Source organism: Pteropus vampyrus, unplaced genomic scaffold (assembly GCF_000151845.1).
Source record: "Pteropus vampyrus isolate Shadow unplaced genomic scaffold, Pvam_2.0 Scaffold146, whole genome shotgun sequence".
NCBI lineage: Eukaryota > Metazoa > Chordata > Mammalia > Chiroptera > Pteropodidae > Pteropus > Pteropus vampyrus.
The window spans coordinates 946308-964121 of NW_011888927.1; the positions used below are offsets into that span (position 1 = coordinate 946308).

The window sequence follows — 17814 nt, forward strand, 5'->3', positions numbered from 1 at the left end:
CTCTACTGTCTAAGGAATAAAGTCCACATCTTGGAAAGTAAGACTCCTACCCAATCTATTTTCCCAGACTTATGTAACCCATTCCACAAATATATTCTATATTCCAGGCCAACAGGATGAGAAATGCAGTATGGCACTAGTGGAAAAGAATCTTAACCCCAAAAATCATATTTAACAATGGCAAAAGCTGGTTCTATACCCTCAGGCAAAATGTTTGTCCTCAAACCTTGGATTCTAATTCTGTGAAATGAGGAAGTTAGACCAGTCCAATGTTTTTAAAGTTTTTTTCGACTGCAATGACAGTAATATGTAAGTGCCCAGTAGTCATATACATACATAGATATAAGTACAGTTTCAGCTGGAACAAAAGTTGCACAAAATAATACTTACTCTTACTAAGTGTAATGCACCCTAATTTCTTTTATTCTCTTTTCACCCATTCCTTTTCATTTTTCAAAATGTTGGTTGCTAATCACCAAATTGATTTCATAATCTAGTAATGGGTCAGAACCTGAAGGCCGAAAACCACTGTGGGCCCCCTAACCCTAAAAACCCATGACCCCGGGATCCTCTTTCTGGGATCCTATCCTCTACTTCCCTGCTCTGTACCTTGGTTGAAAATATCCCTTCTTCCTGTAACATCTTCCCTTATTCCAGCCTCTTGAAATACAATGCATTTTTAAAGTTCTGGCTTAACAAAGCCTCTTAAAACGAGAAGATATATTTTACTTCTTGGCACATCTACAATACTAGGTCTTATTTCTTACCTGGCATTATTCACACATGTCTTGGAATAATACTGGTGTATATTTCTTTTATCTTGATTTGTATACAAGTGTCTTGAGGACAGGAATTATGTCTTCTATGTCTTTTTGTCCTTCTAAGCATTTAGAACAGTATCTGGGATGTCACAGTCACATAAGCCTGAAAATCTTTTTTTTTTTTTTAGTCATTTTTTCTTCAACTGTTCTTCTATTTAATCAGCATTGACTCTTCTGCTCTCTCCCTAGTTATCAGCAACTTGCCTATCTTCACTTCCTTTCCTCAGATTAGACCCAGTTTAGAAGCCGCTGATCATCATTTTAACCTCTCTTGACAATTTCCTCAATTCTCTTGCCCAACTGTCTTTCCCTCTCACATATCTGGCAAAACCCTAACTCTGAATCAATCCAGCTGTCTACTTTCTCTGCTCTTCAATTCAAATTGCTAAGCACTGCCATTAAAAAAAAAAAAAAAATCCCATGATTATGCAGATAATTTAATGGTTTTCTTACCAGAGTCTTTAATATACTAGCAAACCCTCTCAGTTTCCTTAGTTAGTTCTCTATCCCATTCTCCAATAGCTATTTTAAAATTCCTTTACTCTCCTCAACCCCGTGTCTTCAGACCTTTCCCCCTTGCCTCCTAGAGCAGATCAGGCCCCTTATTATGCGTTCGCATAATATTCCTATTATCATCACCTTTATCCCTTTGCTTCTCACTGGCTATTTAAGTCCACGTATCTTACCGGGCTTTAAGCATATTGAAAACAAGAAACGCAACTTATTCATTAGTGAAACCTCAAAACTTAATATAGTACTAAGTAGTCAATAAATATTTCTTGAATGAATAAATAAATACATAAATATTAACAAATGAGTTAAACAAATGAGTACATGATATACAAACCTCATATGGTTAAGGGCCAATTGATTAATTGGTGTCAATAAAACCTTAGGGAGTAAAAAGTATGAAATACGAATGATTTCTGAAATTTATAATAGATGTAGAATTACAGCTAATTAAGAGTTTGTTATGATTTCTGTTATAATGACTGGAAAAATGAAAGTTGGTCCCATATATAATAGGATCTGATAGAACAGGCAAAAAAGGTAACTGATTAAGATCTAAAAAAGGTAGTTAGTTTGTTTGCTAGTTCTAGTGGAGAACTATACATACAACACAAACTTTATCACAGACCACAGTAGTCTGCCACGAAGAAAGTATTTATTTTATGACGGCCTAGCTTCACTTTTTCCCTTTTAATGCAATTCTTTCTAATTGGTTTATACTTTTAAAGAGACGTTTACATGATGGCAATGACTGACAAGGTTAGGCTGCCCAGAAAATAGTTAAACATTGCTTTATATCATGAGGGGCAACTCTTTTTTTTTTTTTTTTTTTAAACTTATCTCTAGAATATCAATGATGGCCATCTTCTTATTTAGAGTCCTGGGACTCGGCTTTGTGATGGCAGCCTGTTTAAAAAATTTCCTGCTGCGGACAAGCCAGAGGAGAGCCGTGACCCTCAAAGTACTCACCCTGACGTTGTGAGGATGAAGCCCTCCTGGGTGCTGAGACATGTACTGGGCCAGGTCTGTGTGCTACATGAAATGGTGGAGAAACTGATGTTAGTGGTGCTTGAACAGTATCCTAAAGCAGGCCATAGACATGACTGTCACTGGTATTACGAAGTTCAGGATTTTTGAGAATAGGTGCAAAAGGCACATAACCAGATTTTCTGAGATCCCACTGTTTAAGTCAAACTCAGTGTGTCTTTCTAACTCTTAGAAGGAAGGTTGTTACTCAGCACAAAGAGATCCTCAGTTTAAAATGACTGTCACCAAACACAATGACACAGAGATTTTTCGCTTTCCTTGAAGGCAAGCCAAGTACACATACTTTATGATTTATATCTGCTAATATTTAAATCATTTTTCCTTTCAAAAATACAAAAATGAGTTTTTCTTTAGTGAACTCGAATATAATTTTTTAAAACTTTGTGAGTTACGTCTTCATTATCAATGATAAAAATGTTGAGTTCTGCTCAGATAGTGATTAAAAATAGATTTTAGAAAGTATAAAAGTTTTATTTAGGAGGCAGACTCAAAGTGCTTATTTATTATTGCTTGTGAGGGCAAAAAAGACAGCAAAGATAGTGGGTAAAAGAAGCAGGACTAAAGAATAAGCATAAGAACAATAGGCTCTGTTAATCACAATAATGAAAATTTCCATGGCGCTTTCCACATTGTAATGAAAGTTTTATCATGCCATAAAATATTAACAGATTCATTACACAAGCACCAGGCTTTTCTTCATGCTTTGTGAAATACTGGAGCAACTCACCATGTATTCAAAAACAAACGTCAGCGTCTCTTTGGTGTGGATTATGTCATGCAGCAGCACAATATTGGCGTGTTTCAAACCCTTCAAAAGAGAAGCTAGAAAAATTAAACAAAACGTTAATTCGATCATTGATAGTAAAAGTACACTGCTTTAAAGGTATCAAACATTATTTATTTTTTAAACATTTAAAATCAAGCATTCTGGTTTTTTACTGCTGGAAAAAAAATCTCTCGTGAAATAATGTTCAAAATTACAAAGGATCTTTATTTGTTATATGGCAAGTCCTTGTATTTGTGTAAGTTATTTTTCTTATACATGAGGGCAGTTGCAAAAAACATGTTTCCATTTACCCAATCAATTTCATCAAAGCACTCAGAGCACTTTGCAAATGCTTTCCTCTGGGAATCTTATCATCTCCGCTTCAGAGTTATAGGAGAGGAGGACCGGAGAGATAAAGGCCATGGGAGGAGCAGGAAACGGAATGTTCTGCCTTCTAGAGCAGGACTTTGCAGCACGTCACCATTCTCTAAAATTCAAAGTCCCACAAGGGGTCAGCAGGGCCCAGGGATGTGATTGGTAGAAGGCAGGGATAAAGAGCATGCAATGAAGGATTGTTGAAGCGTAATAGGGAGTAGTGGGTGTTTCTTAAAGGAAGAATTGCAAACCTCTGTGGAAAAGAGAAAACACGAACTTGAAAAGAGGTCAGGGCCAAACTTGGGGTGTCTAGGGGAGTGAGAGTGGGTAGGGCTGAGGACTGTCTCTTACATCTTCAATAGTAGATTATTATTAGATCAGTAAAAGCAGCCTTAAAGGGGAGAAGTCTCCACAAAAGGCCAGGAGTGGCTGGGAGGCAGTTTGAAAGGCTGTCTTTGGGGGCTCCAGAGTATGAAGACCAGGAGGGTGGAGACCAGAAAAGGCACCATAAGGACATGATGAGTCTCAGCGCAGGGCATCACTGCATGAAGAGTGTCCTTAAGACTTAAAGGAAAGGAAAAATTAAGTATAATTTTAAGTATAATTTTGATAATTTGTATATCATGAACCTTCTGCACCAACTCTCTTTTGGAAATCTGTAAAATTAAAAACAAACTCAAATATTCCCTTCAAATTTTGGAACAAAATTACTTCCTTCTTTAATCTTATGCGGTTGTAATGATCCTCTGTTGTTTTGCCCTCCTGGCAGCTATTCTCCCTTCTAGTGGGGACACCTCTATTTGTCTTTGAGGAAACCCTCTCCTTACTCAGTTCATGCTATTCAGGTGAAGCTGGCCCCACCCCTACCCAAGACTGGGCATGTGACCCAGGCCTGTCCAATCAGAGAACAGCACCAGCCACAGAGATTGGTTCAGAGACAGGCACAAAACCCACGCCTGGGAGAGCCTTGTTTTGCTGGTGTCATTAAGAAAAAAGTGCTTCCTTTTCCACTGTGAGGGCCAAGCTTGTAGAATTTAGCCAGGAGCTTCTCTGGCCAGATGGCCGATGCCTGGGAATACAACTAAGGCAGAGAAAAGCAGTGTTGGGGATGGAGAAGCATGGATTCCTGGTGACATCATCTGTGCCCTGCTAGCCCATACTAGTAGCTGGTAGTTAACAGAACCGTGAGCCAGCAAATTTTCTCCTTTACTTAAGTTAGTTTGAGCTGGCAACTTCTTACCATCCAAGGAGCCCTACCTATTCTACCCATTAACCCTACTTTGCTCTAATGACTAATGTTTTTTTTTCTCCTCTGAATCCTTATGAGTTAAATTTATTATTTCACTGTTATAAGTACATTGCTTGGTAAATGTAGTAAACGGTTTCACAGGCATCTGTTTAATGTCCTTAGTCCCAGACTGAAGGCTACATGCTAATAGAGGGAGTGACTTTCCCTCTCCTTCAGATGCCGCCACACCACTTAGGACAATGCTCGAGCAAAAGTAAGCACTTAATTTATCAAATATATTTATTGAGTGTCTTAACAGAGAGCTGACTGTAGAGCCAGAAGCCCTAATGTGAATCCTGGTCCTGTCACTTTCTATCCGAGTGAGCTCGAGAGAGTATCTCAACTCTAGTCTCAATTCGCTCCCTATGAAAAACAGATAACACCTTTCCTGACTTGACTTCACAGAGTTGACATGAGGTTGGAATCAGATCCCTGGCAAATAGATCCCTGGCAAATGTCAAGCATCACACAGTTGCAAATTAGAATTAATATCCCTGCCATCAGGTACTTGCCTCTCCCCTTTATCTTGAACCCCAGTAAACTCCCATTCCCAAATTAAACTCTTAAAATTTTTGTTTTCTTATGCTAGGGTTTTCAACACCTTCTATATTTACAATGACTTCTGATCATCAGTTGAAAATGCTTGCAACTAATAACGCAAATATAAGTGAACAACAGATAACTAATAACGTAAATATAAGTGCGTTACTTGTATGTGTATTTTTATTTGTAAATTATGTTCATTTTCTCTCTCTCTACACAGAAATACACACACGCTACAAAAAAGTGCACCAAAATTAGATTTTAAAAGGATATGATAAAGCTGAAACTGCTAAGAATATTGTAAAGATGTTTAAATTTATTTTTAATACAAAATTTAATTTTACTTAACTATGATATTACTAAAACTCCCAATGTTTATTTTTAAAATCCTGGTGGCATGATATATTATTTATAATGGCTACATACTATCACTTGCTAAAGAGCTCAAGGAACAATATCCGCTTAGGATGAGGCTCATTGCTGACAACAGTGGGTATAAATTTTTATTTCGTATAGTTTTATTCATAATTTCTGTTTTATAGGAGTAGGGAAAGTGTCAGTTTTGCCAGTTCTCTGTTGTTCACTTATATTTGCGTTATTAGTTTTACCCTTAATCACAATTTCTTCGCAGAAACCTTTTTAAACGATTAATCCATTTGATGAGGATTCACTGCTCTAGGAAATGGCGACTCCTCTCAACTTCCTCCAATCCATCAGCAAATCTGTTGGCAATACCATCAAAACATGTCCAGCATCCTTCCCTTCTTGCCACCTCCTCTGCTAACATTCTGGGCCAAGCTATCATCATATCTTGGCTGAATTAACGCAAATACCTTCTAACTCGTCTCCCTGCTTCCTTCCTTTCTTCCTACAGTCTCTTCTCACAGAGCAGCCAGCCACTGTAATCCTTCTCAAAGGGAAGTCAGGGCTTGTCTCTCTCCTGGTTCCAAACCCTCCAGCAGTCTCTCATTGCACTAAGAATAAAATCCAAAGGGCTTACTATGGCCTGCTCAGCCTGCATCACCTCCCTGCTCTGCCCTTATCAACTCACACTCCCATCTTTGCTCACTTGGCTCTATTCATATTAGCCTCCTTGCTCTTCCTTGGACACTTCCAAACACATTTCCTCCCTGGGACTTGCCTTTGCCTCTGCCTGCAACCTTCTTATCTCAGCTCTCTGCTCAAATGATACACATTAAAGTCTTGGCTTCCCTGACCTCTCTTGATGACATAGCAGCCCTTAGCCCTGGCCCATCCCAGTGATCCTCTATCCATTGCTCTGCTTTGTTCTTCTTCATAGAACTTATCACCCCTGACACATAGCACTTATTACCCCTGACATATTATATATCTGTTTATTATCTGTCTCTACCCTTAAGAATATAAACTCCATTAAGAGAAAGCACGTTTGTTTTTTTGCTTATTGCTATATCTTCAGTGTCTAGAACAACATCTGATATATAATAAACAATTAATAAATATTTACTCTCAAATTAGTGGTCACTAATTGCCTAGTATCATTTCTATCCCTATAATTTGTTGGTATAGTATGTTTCTGATGAAGATGCTTTTGTTGTTTCTTTTAGTTGTCTTCCTCATTAGATTATAAATGTTGCATGTGTTATGGCCATGTCTACTACTGCTTTTTTTAGCACTGCAGAAATACTGAAATACTTACATGGAACCTGTGACTTTTGATGACTAATAATGGAGAATTTACATGAAAAAGTAGATGATGTTTAAAGCATTTATCTCATGGTTTTGGTTTATTGTTTGGTCCATTCACCCGAGGGATCTAAAATGCCTGCAGCCTCACATGTGTGGGTCTCAAACCCAGGAAGGAAAGATCTTTCTTATAATTTCAAGGCTGCCTCATAAACTTCACAGCAGGATGTGGTGTGTTCTGCAGGATAATCAGCTGAGGGATGCAAAAGCCAATGGAGAAAGAAAGATCTTAAAATCAGAGCATTCTGATTCCTGTAAAATTATTGTTTTTATAATTCACATAGGCTAAGTCTACTTTTTTTTATTTCTCTTCAAATAAAAGACACAAAGATAAATTGGAGAGTCCTTAGAGCTCCAGACAAATGGAATCACAATGGAATTTCTTTGAGTGCTTCCAAAATACCTTTATAATGATAATGATAATGATGATGATGATAATAGCTAACACTCACTGAGTATTTATCACAAGCCAGGCATTGTTGTAAGACTGCTGTATATATTACTTTGGTATGATCATGAGAACACCCAGAAAAAACAAAGAGAAAATCCAAAGAAGAAAATAACATAATCTCAAAGATCAGGAAAAATGACCCACGGCTGAAAGATGGAGGCACCAAAGATGGAAATGGCCTGGATCTGTTAACCTAAAAATAAATGGCCGAAGTGAGACGGAACAAGCATTTATTTGAAATCTAACAGGAAGCATGAGGGAACATTGATTCAGACAGGAATCCAAATAGTGTTCAAATGAGGGAGTGAAGGGTTTTTATGAGAAAAGGAAGGGAACAATTTCATGAACAATTTCATTGGTGTTAATAAGTAAAGAAGGAATTTCTATAGGTGCAAATAAGCCAAGTTACTCTTTAGCTCTATATGGTGGTGCTAATTCTAAAGAACATTTTAAATTTTCTTTAAGTTATTAAGCTTGTTTTAAAAATGCAAAGTATTTCTTTCTTTATTATAAATGTCCAAAAATGTGTTTAGTATGACCAACTGGTTGAACATTACATAGAATTTTATTTGATCCTCATATATGTAAGATATTTAACAATTTAGTTAAAAAATTATCATTTTCATCTTGCAGTGATATGAGAATATTTAGTTTCTCAGTTTTGTTCATTTCATTGGGGTTTGTGGTTCAGTAAAGTTTTATGAAAATTGATGCTTTGCAAGTCCAATGGGTAATAGTTTTGATGTTACTCTATTCTGTTCTGCTTTAGGTTAGAAGGAAAAGTAAAAGATGATAGTGACCAGAAGGAACAAGGCTGACTCTTAAAGTCCTAAGACACAGCTAAACAGAGAGTCTGGTAGTCAAAGCCCTGAGCCGTGAGCTCCTCGAGGGCATGGATTGTCCTTGTCCCTGTCTTAGCCTCTCCAGCACCTAGCATAGGCCTGGCATGTGGTGCTCAGTAAGTGCTTGTGAATTAATGAAGACCAGACAGCTATAATGAGTTTATGTAAGAGTCAACAATAGAGCCAATTCCCACTCCCAACCCCCACTGGGCATTGAATTAAAAAGAGTTTGTAGTTCCTGATATCTCATTTTCTCTGGCCTGGGTGTCACAAATCAAGTCAATGAGTCCTGTTATGCATTCCAAGAAAAGAAATCATCAAGATAAATATTAATACAAATGTTAGACAAATAGTTATTATCTGATTTCTTTGGAATTATAATCTGATTGTATACCATCATCCTGACATTGTTTTGTTTTATAAAAATGTAACTATGCAGAGGTAAATGTGCCATGTCCATAATGTAATTTGAATGCATTCTATGGAGACCTTCTTGTCATTCTGGCCTGCTGCAATCACTTTGTAATAACCAAACTCAGTGGTTCTAACTGGTATCCTCTACCTCCCTGCATGACCTGGGGAGGTTCCTTAGCCTATTTTTGGCTAAGTTTTCTCATATATGGACTGGGAATAATTACTTTGTAATGTTTTCTACTAAAGAATGATCTTAAAGGATTCTCGGCTAAAACTGTTTCTAATTAAACACTGCAATTACTGGTACTATAGAGTTGATAGAATCAGAATTGACAAATATACAATATTATATATAATTTTCTTTAAAATGTTTCTTCTGCATTTGTTTAACATTTATACAAAATGTATCATTAAAACGGATTTTTTAATTTTTACTGTTGTTAAAGGAGAAATGCTTGAGTTAAGGAGTTCTAAATTTATTGTAATAAAGAAAGGATTTTGCATAGAAGAGATTAGATTCTGCTACCTAACAACACTGATCACTCGTTCTGAGATTTCAGGCAAGTTACCTAACCTCTCTGAGGCTCAGATTCCTTCATCCCTACAACAGAAACAACACACTTTACCTTCGAGAGTTGAAGTAAGAGTTTAAAGAAATGATAATGTGGCGGGGGGGGGGGGGGGGGGGGGGGACGGGGCAGAAGCAGGGAAGATTATGTCATATGCCTAGTCCTCAAAAAAGGTTAGTTATATGACTGCTTCCTAAACAAGCTCTGCTAACAGGCTAAAATTCCTGGGTTTAACCCAAACATTTCTAATTTTATAGAAAGACTTTTTAAATGCACATTATTAGAATATTGATACACAGTTTAATAAAACTAGGGAATGTGTATTTATATAAAAACTTAAAATATTAGTCTATTCAAATAAGTGTTTTCTCCTTGTAAGAATAAACATTTAAAATATAATTCTAGAGCCAGTTATGGAAGATTTTCTAAGTTGCTATGAAGGTAGCTAATCTTTTTAACTAATAAAAACGTGAGGGTAGACAACATATCTATTGTGTGTTCTGCTCTGTATCTAGCAGTCCGCAGAGTGCCTGGTCATGGAGGTGCTCAATGATGCTTGTAGAATGAATGCACAGAGAGCGTATGGACTTTTGAATCAGAGAGATTTGGTTTTAATTATAGCTACATATTAGAAGAAGATCTATCTTCAAAGGTTGTTAAGATTAAAAGAGGTAACACATGAAAATTATCTGGCACGGGTATCAAGATATGTTTTCCTTAGTGCTGTTCATGCTTTCACTAATTTTATAACATTACATGTTAAGATCGAATGGTGTTTCGGTGACCAGATTAATAAGCTGCCACATGTATTCCACTCACATGGCGACAGACTGTACATGTAGTAAAACTCTACTCAATAAAGTGTTGGCTGGTATCGTCAGTGCAGCCAAACTGTTCAGGGAAAGTAATTCCTGCTTCAAGGCTTTTAAAAGACATCTGCATTACTCGTTCAGTTTTTCTGCATGTGGCTTTCAGTTGCCTTTTTAGCTAGTGACCCTGGATTTTAACTAATGAATTCCAGCTGTTCTTATTTTGCTTTCCAGCCCTTCTTGTTTAACCTCCTGTCTCCCTAGTCTCACATCCTTAAAATTCTTACAGGAAAAATGGGACGGTGCCAAAGTTTTCAAATGAGGTCTCATATCTCATTGAGGGGAGAGGGCGTTCTAACAAGGGCCTTCAGCTTTTACACTGGTGGAAAAAGAAACATTCGTTGTTGGAAATTAGATGCCTTAACAACCTCCAATGTGTCAAAAATCCTTTTCTGGTTTTTAATATTATACAAGCAAAGCATTCAGTAAGGTAAGTCTATAAAGTAAATCAAAAAAGTCCACAGTTGAATATTAAATGTAATTCCAAACACCTGCGATGGAGAGGCAATTCCTCAGTAAATATGCAATAAAAGGAACATTTAGCATACGGAACAATACAGACCCAGCTTTTCTGAACCATGCTGAGAACCATCTGTTAGCAAAACCAGCAAAAGTTTTGTCAAATGTCAATCTAAAAAACTTGGCTGTGGGCAAAATCCGAACGAGGCGAGCTTGACGCAATGGATAAGCTCAAGTGCATGAAGGAAACACCAGACGAATGGGCGAAACTGGGCCTAGAGACTCTCCCTGTGCTGGTGACCTAGGGACTTTTATTATGCTCAGAAATACTCCTTAACCTATCTCACATCTCTTTCTAAATCTGATCATTCTTTTATGGAGATCACTAAAAAGTGCATTAGTAAATGCAACTTCCATTATATTAAACACTTAAAACCAAGCTTTTCCTCCAGGAGGCACCTGATCCTATCAGGCTGAATCTCTGACTAACCCGATAGCAATTTGACCTTTCTACTTAAATTCAAAATAACACAATTCCCAGGGGCTCCAAAAGACTTTTGAAAATGGCATCAAATTCAGTTATGAACTCATTTTCTGAATTGCTTTTTCCATGCCTGTTTGCATAATCCATCCTTCCAAGCTCCACTCAAAATCTACTGACTCCATTAGCCACGCTGACACTAACTGGTTCTCATCGTAGTTTATGTGTTTTTTTGCCTCCATTATAACACTGGTTGTAACTGGAACCATCTGCTCTGTTACTTTTGAAAATGCTATAGAGCAAAGATCAGGCTTTTTCTTCTCATCCATCACAACACCCGGCAATATACTTTGCATACAAGATGTCTTCATGAAGAAGGGAAGATGAAGTCGTTAGCCGGGGAGAAAGTTAGGCCCAGGAATTGCCATTTCTCTGGGTTTTTGCTGAAATAAATAGCAATCCTATTACCATTTTATTTCAAATGGCTCATATAAAAAAGTTAATAAATTGCATTTTTAATTATTTTTTCACTACATGGGCCTCTTGATTTTTACATATTATAAATTATTGGTTATCTCGATGGTGACCAAGAGATCGCTAAGGGAAAAGAATAAGAATGAAATAGTAATAGTCAGCATTTCTAGAATTCTGAAAATGGATTCTGTGATTAGTGCTTTAAATACATATTCTCATTTAATCCTCATAATAACTCAAAGAAATAGATACTAATATTATCCTCTTTCTGCAATAAACTGAATCTTAAATAGGCCATCTACCCTCAGTCATGGCACTAGTAATCAGCAGATCTAAGATTCAAACTCAAGTCCATCCGACACCAGATTCCTCACCCACTTGCTATACTGCCCAAGTTATAGAGAAAATATAGGGACAACACTAAAAACACATGCCTTCCCAAAGAGCTTTTCAAATGCTACTTAAACAAACACACTATTTTCAAGTAAATTGCTTACTCAGAATTTGTGTGATTATATTATTTATCTTATCTTTTATATGGCTTTTTCTAGAGTTATATAGAGATAGCCTTAGCATTTAGCATGGGACCAAACACACAGAAGGTACTTAGTAAACAGTCATTGAGTTCATAGTCTTGGTCAACTAATATAATAGTTTTGAGTCTTAATTTCTTCAAGAATAAATAATAAAATGATAGTGTAAACGAACCTGAAAGACTGGTATGAAGAATGAAATTACAATTATAATATTTCTTCTAGAAATATCAAAAGCTAGATGCCAAATATATAGACTCAATGTATTTTTTTTTTTTTTTTTCAAATCAAAGACTTAAAACAGATTTGTTGGGTCCATTTTACTGTTCCTACCTTCCCGGATAGCTGTAAAGGGGACTCCCTCTTCTTCATTCATGCTGATGACTTTTAAAGCCACTAGTTGTCTGTTTATCCTGGAAGAATGGGGAGAAAATGCACACTTTCAGATAATTCAGAGCAGCAATTTATACTAAGGATAGCTTAACAAAAGCAATTTTTCCTCGAAATATATTTCAGCATATTAATCTATAATTTTTTCAAAATAAAAAGTTTTAAAAGTTTTATATATATATACATATATATATATGTATATATATATATATATATATACACCCCAAAACTTTTTTCTCTTTACCAAAATGATATCTGTTCATTATTACAAATTTGGAGAATACAGAAAAGCAGAGAATTCCCCCCAAACCAACCAAATCCATCCTCATAATATTTTGATATATGTTATTCCTTTCATTTCCCTTTGCACACTTACTTGAGCCATCCTTATTTTTCAGCTGAATTATCGTAGTGACCTCCTAACGGTCTCCCTGCTTGTACATTTGTACCCCTACTGTCTCCTCTTAACAGAGTAGCCGGGGACATCTTTTTAAGTGAAAGTCAAAACAAGTCACTTCGCTGCTTAAAACACACCACTATCTCCACATTTCACATTGAATAAAAGCCAAATTTTGTGGCCTTCTAGGTGCTACAGCTGGGCCCAGTCCCACAGTTATCTCTCTTCATCTCCTCCTACTCTCCACTTATTCATTGTTTCATTCGCTAATGTAAGTGCCAGAGAACAGAGAAGATTTTAATGCAAACATTAATCTATTATTTTAGTACAGTGAGATTCACATCATATTATACCATTTATTAGTAACCTGTTTTCCCTCCATCTAACTTTTTCTCTTATTCATCCTTGTATTATGTGACATTTAATGATGACAAAATATTTTATTACACAAATATACTGCAATATATTTAGCCAATTCCAAATGCTTTTAAATGTTTTCTAACTTTTGACTATTATAAAAATACAGTGATGATCGTATTTGTAGATCAGTCCTTCCACATAGCCCCTATAATTTTCTAAGGGTAGAAGTACAGTTGCTAAACCAAAGAGCATACTGTGCATGTTTTTATTGTTTTCAATGCATATTTCTAAACTGTGCCACAGAGTGGTCACACCCCTAGCTAGTCATGAAGGTGGCGATTCCAGTGCTCCTTTACCAGCCCTGGGCAGAGTTGTTTTCGTTTTTACTTTTTGATTTCATTTTTTAGCACAGTTTTAGATTTACAGAAAAATTGAGATCATAGTACAGAGTTCCCATGTACCTCACAATCAATTTCTCCTATGTTAACATCTTATATTAGTATGGCACATTTGTTGCAATTAATGAACCAATATTGATACATTATTACTAACTAAAGCCTACAATTTATTAGAAGTCTAGGTGTTTTTTTTGGTGCAGTAAAATTGTGTTGTTTATGTGGGTTGCGTCATAAATTGGTAAAATTTAGGGGGGATACAACATGATAATGTATAGGAAAAGCCATAAAAGTACCATACTAATGAATTTTTCTCAATAAACTTATTTAATAAAAATTTAAAAAATTCCAAATGGATGAAAGATATCTTCTACTGTGTTAGTTATAATAGAAACAGATAGAAATAGTTGAAATGTCCAAAACTAGCGGAACAGTTTAAAAATTTGTAGTATATCAATACAATGGAATATTTTGCATTCATAACAAAAGCTTAAGTCCAGAGATATGTACACAAAAAAAAACAGGGAAAGATTTGCGATAAAATGAACAACAGGATACAAAACAGCAAGCACATCATTTTTACAACTTTAAGTATAGTTGACCTCGAACAAGGTGGGTGTTAGGGGCACCAACCCCTTGCACAGCCAAAAATCCTCATACAACTTTTGACTTCCCCAAAACTTCACTAGTAGCCTGCTGTTGATAGAAGCCTTACCAACACCAGAAACAGTTGATTGACAGATATCTTATATGTCATATGTATTACATGCTGTATTCTGACAATAAATTAAGCTAGAGAAAAGAAAATGTTATTAAGAAAATCATAAGGAAAATACATTTACAGTATTTATTGAAAAAAATTCATGTATAAGTGGATCCATGTTGTTCAAGGGTCAATTTTAATCTGTGTGGTTGTGGAAAACAAAATGCACATGTGCAATTGCTGTACTAAAGTGATAGATTATGGATGATTTTTAAGTTTTAAAATTAATTTGCTGTTGTATATTACCTTTTATTTTTATTATTTTTACAGCATTTATAAGTTTATTTGGCTTTTTAAATTTTATTTCAAAATATTTTCTTACAGTAACTATTCTTTCTATCTCTTCTGAAGTGGATATCAGTAGGAATGTATAAATTTATGAAATCTATCAATTTATCTCAGCCTTTTTAAAATTGAGATATAGACATATAACATTGTGTAAGTTAAAGGTGTAGGATGCATTGACTGACATATTTATATATTGCAATTTGATTACCAGGATTCCTTTCGTTTTTACCTAATATCTTTTATTCGTGCCAGGATCCCATCCAGAATACCGCATTACATTTAGTTGTCGTGTCTCTTTAGGCTCCTCTTGGCTGTGACAATTTTCCAGCCTTTCTTTGGTTTTGATGAACTTGACAAGTCTGGGGAGTACTGGTGAAGAACTTTGTAGGATAGCTCTCCATTGGAATTTTTTCTGATGTCTTTCTTATGATTAGACTGGGGCTATGGGTTTTGAGAAGGTAAAGTACCATTTTCATCACACCATATTAAGGGTATGTACTATCATCATAATTTATGACTTTTGATGTTGGCCTTAATCACTTAGCTGAGGTAGTGCTTGTCAGGCTTCTTCACTGTAATTATCCTCCCCCCACTTCCACACTGTACTTATGAAGAATATCACTGTGAATAGCCCACACTTAAGGAATGGGGAGTTACGCTCCACTTCCTCGAGGGTGTGTTATCTACATAAATTATTTGGAATTCTGCATGGGAAATTTGTCTCTTCTCTACCACTTATTAATTTTTGAACCATTTATTTTTATTAGCATAAACTCATAGATATGTATTTTATACTTTGGGTTACAATCCCAAACTATAATAGTTTATTTATTTTGTTGCTCTTTTTTTTCAGCTTTGTCATTTGGGAGCTCTTTCAGTTGGCGCCTATGTTCTTTGAGAAATGCCCATAACTGTGAAGGTTGTTTTTTGGAGCATGCTTTTATCTTCATTTTGGGGGGACCTATTTATAGGTTAAAAGGAATGATCACATTTTAATTTATATTTCTTTAACCACTTGTGGAACTGAATTTTCATAAACATATTGGTCTTTTCTGCTTTTTTGGGATTTGCTTATTTGCCTACCTTTTTATTGAAATAGTTTTACATATACTTCTCACCAACTTTTTTTGTTTACCGTACCATGTCTTTGAAATTTTGAACTTTGAAATATTTATGATGTTTAGTATTTTCTGCAACATTTTACTCAGAGCATAGCTCTGTAAAATTCTCCCCACACTTCCAGAAAGGTTTTTTGGTCAAGTATTTTAGGAAATGCTTTACACTTTAAAAATGTTCTCATTCTTTCTTCGATAGTCCTGGCATACATTAACATTTTAAAGATGCTGAGAGCATCTATAATAAAAGATCACATTTGATTTTGTTCTAGGGTTCCCTGTGTCAATTTGACAACGATAACTGTTTCAGTGAAAACTCTGTTAAAGTGTCAGAATTGGGTCTCCCTAGAACATATTTGGATAGATGGGGCACCACGCACACTTCCAATCATCCGTTGTGGGTTCTGACATAAGTGTTATGTATAGACAGACCTTTCCAGCCCAAAGGTTACAAAGAATTCTCTTATCTATTCATCTCGTCTTTAAATTCTTTTTTTTATTTAACTCTTTAATTTACTAGGCATTTATATTGTATATTTACCTTTTTCAAATTGCTAACAATTGTCTCAGCTCCATTTATTGGACTGTCTTCTTGTCTCTGCTGATTTGACTGACATGTCACCATGACTGTATATTAGACCTTATTAATATTCGGATTTGTGACTTTCTGGACTTTTTAAACTTTGATCTGTCTTATACTCGTACTATAACATTTTAATTATTGTAGCTTTTTAACACATTTATAATACATTAAGACTATAAATTAGAGAATGATTGACATCTTTGCACGATTAGATTTTCTAATCCAAATATCCTTACAACAATCCCTGGAATGGTCTACAAGACCATACACAACTGCCCCACCACAACCAGCAGCTACAACTGCTTCCCGTCCTCATCTCCTTCCACTTTCCTCTTCCAGGACGAGGCCTGCCTCTGTCTCTGGGATTTCTTACTTGCTGTTCCCTCTGCCTGAAACTCTCTTCCACTGCACATACATGCAGCTCACACTTCTCCTTTGTCAGAGTCTCTGTTCAAGTGTTCTCTTCTCAGTGAGACCTCCTCTCAACACTCTATTTAAAAGAGTAACCCACCACCCCACTCTGGCACTCCGCATCCCTCTTCCCTGTTTAATTCTTTTCCAAAGCACTTTTCACTCTTTGACAAACTCAATATTTTACTAATTTGTTTATTGCTTATCTCACCCCCGCTAGCATGTACACTCCATAAGAGCAGGGATTTTTGTCTCTTGTTCTCCTATGAATCCTTATTGGCTAAAATAGTGCCAGGCACATAGCAGATGCTTAACAAATATTAGTAGACTAAATGAAAACCTGTCTAAAAATAAAATGAATGCCTATCTTGCTCTTTCTTCAAGTCTTTTACATCCCTTAGTAAATCTTTATATGAATTCTGCCCATTTATTGATGCTAATGATTTTTGTTGTTGCTATTATGACAGTAACTTCCCCTACTATATTTTCTATTAAATGGTTATTGTTAATACACGAGACGACTTTTGATAAATACATTTTTATTTTGTAACTGATCACCTTATTGTTCTATCATACTATTTTTAATTGTTTTTTAGATGATTCTCTTTGGTTTTTTAGATAAAAAATTTTATAATCCACAAAAATGATATTCGTTCTTTCTTTCTCCTCAATTGCATTGGCTAGAACATTAGTGATAATCTTTAAATTAAATAATAATGGGCATTCTTGCTCTATCTCTAACTTAAGGGTAATGTCTCTAATATTTAACAGCAATAATAAAAAAAGTATTGTGGCTATTGATTTGAAATATTTTATATCATAACGTTTTTTTTTCCGAATGAGATCAGAGGGTGCACATTGTTCTATAACTTGCTTTTTTGTTCTCTTAAAATATTGGATGTCTTTTTCTATTAGTAAATCTATCTCATACTTTAGATGGCTGCA

The 17814-nt window shown here is 35.7% G+C and overlaps 1 protein-coding gene across 2 annotated transcripts in view; it reads right to left on the minus strand.

Annotated features, from left to right (window-relative positions):
• CDK15 (cyclin dependent kinase 15) overlaps positions 1 to 17814 on the minus strand; it is an 84981-nt gene that overhangs the window by 61814 nt on the left and 5353 nt on the right. For both annotated transcript variants that reach the window (XM_011369146.1, XM_011369144.2), the window contains exons 4-6: positions 12501 to 12580; positions 3106 to 3200; positions 2301 to 2363 (exon numbers count right to left, since the gene is read on the minus strand). In XM_011369146.1, coding sequence (XP_011367448.1) covers positions 2301 to 2363; positions 3106 to 3200; positions 12501 to 12580 — 238 coding nt within the window. The remainder of the gene's footprint in view (positions 1 to 2300; positions 2364 to 3105; positions 3201 to 12500; positions 12581 to 17814) is intronic.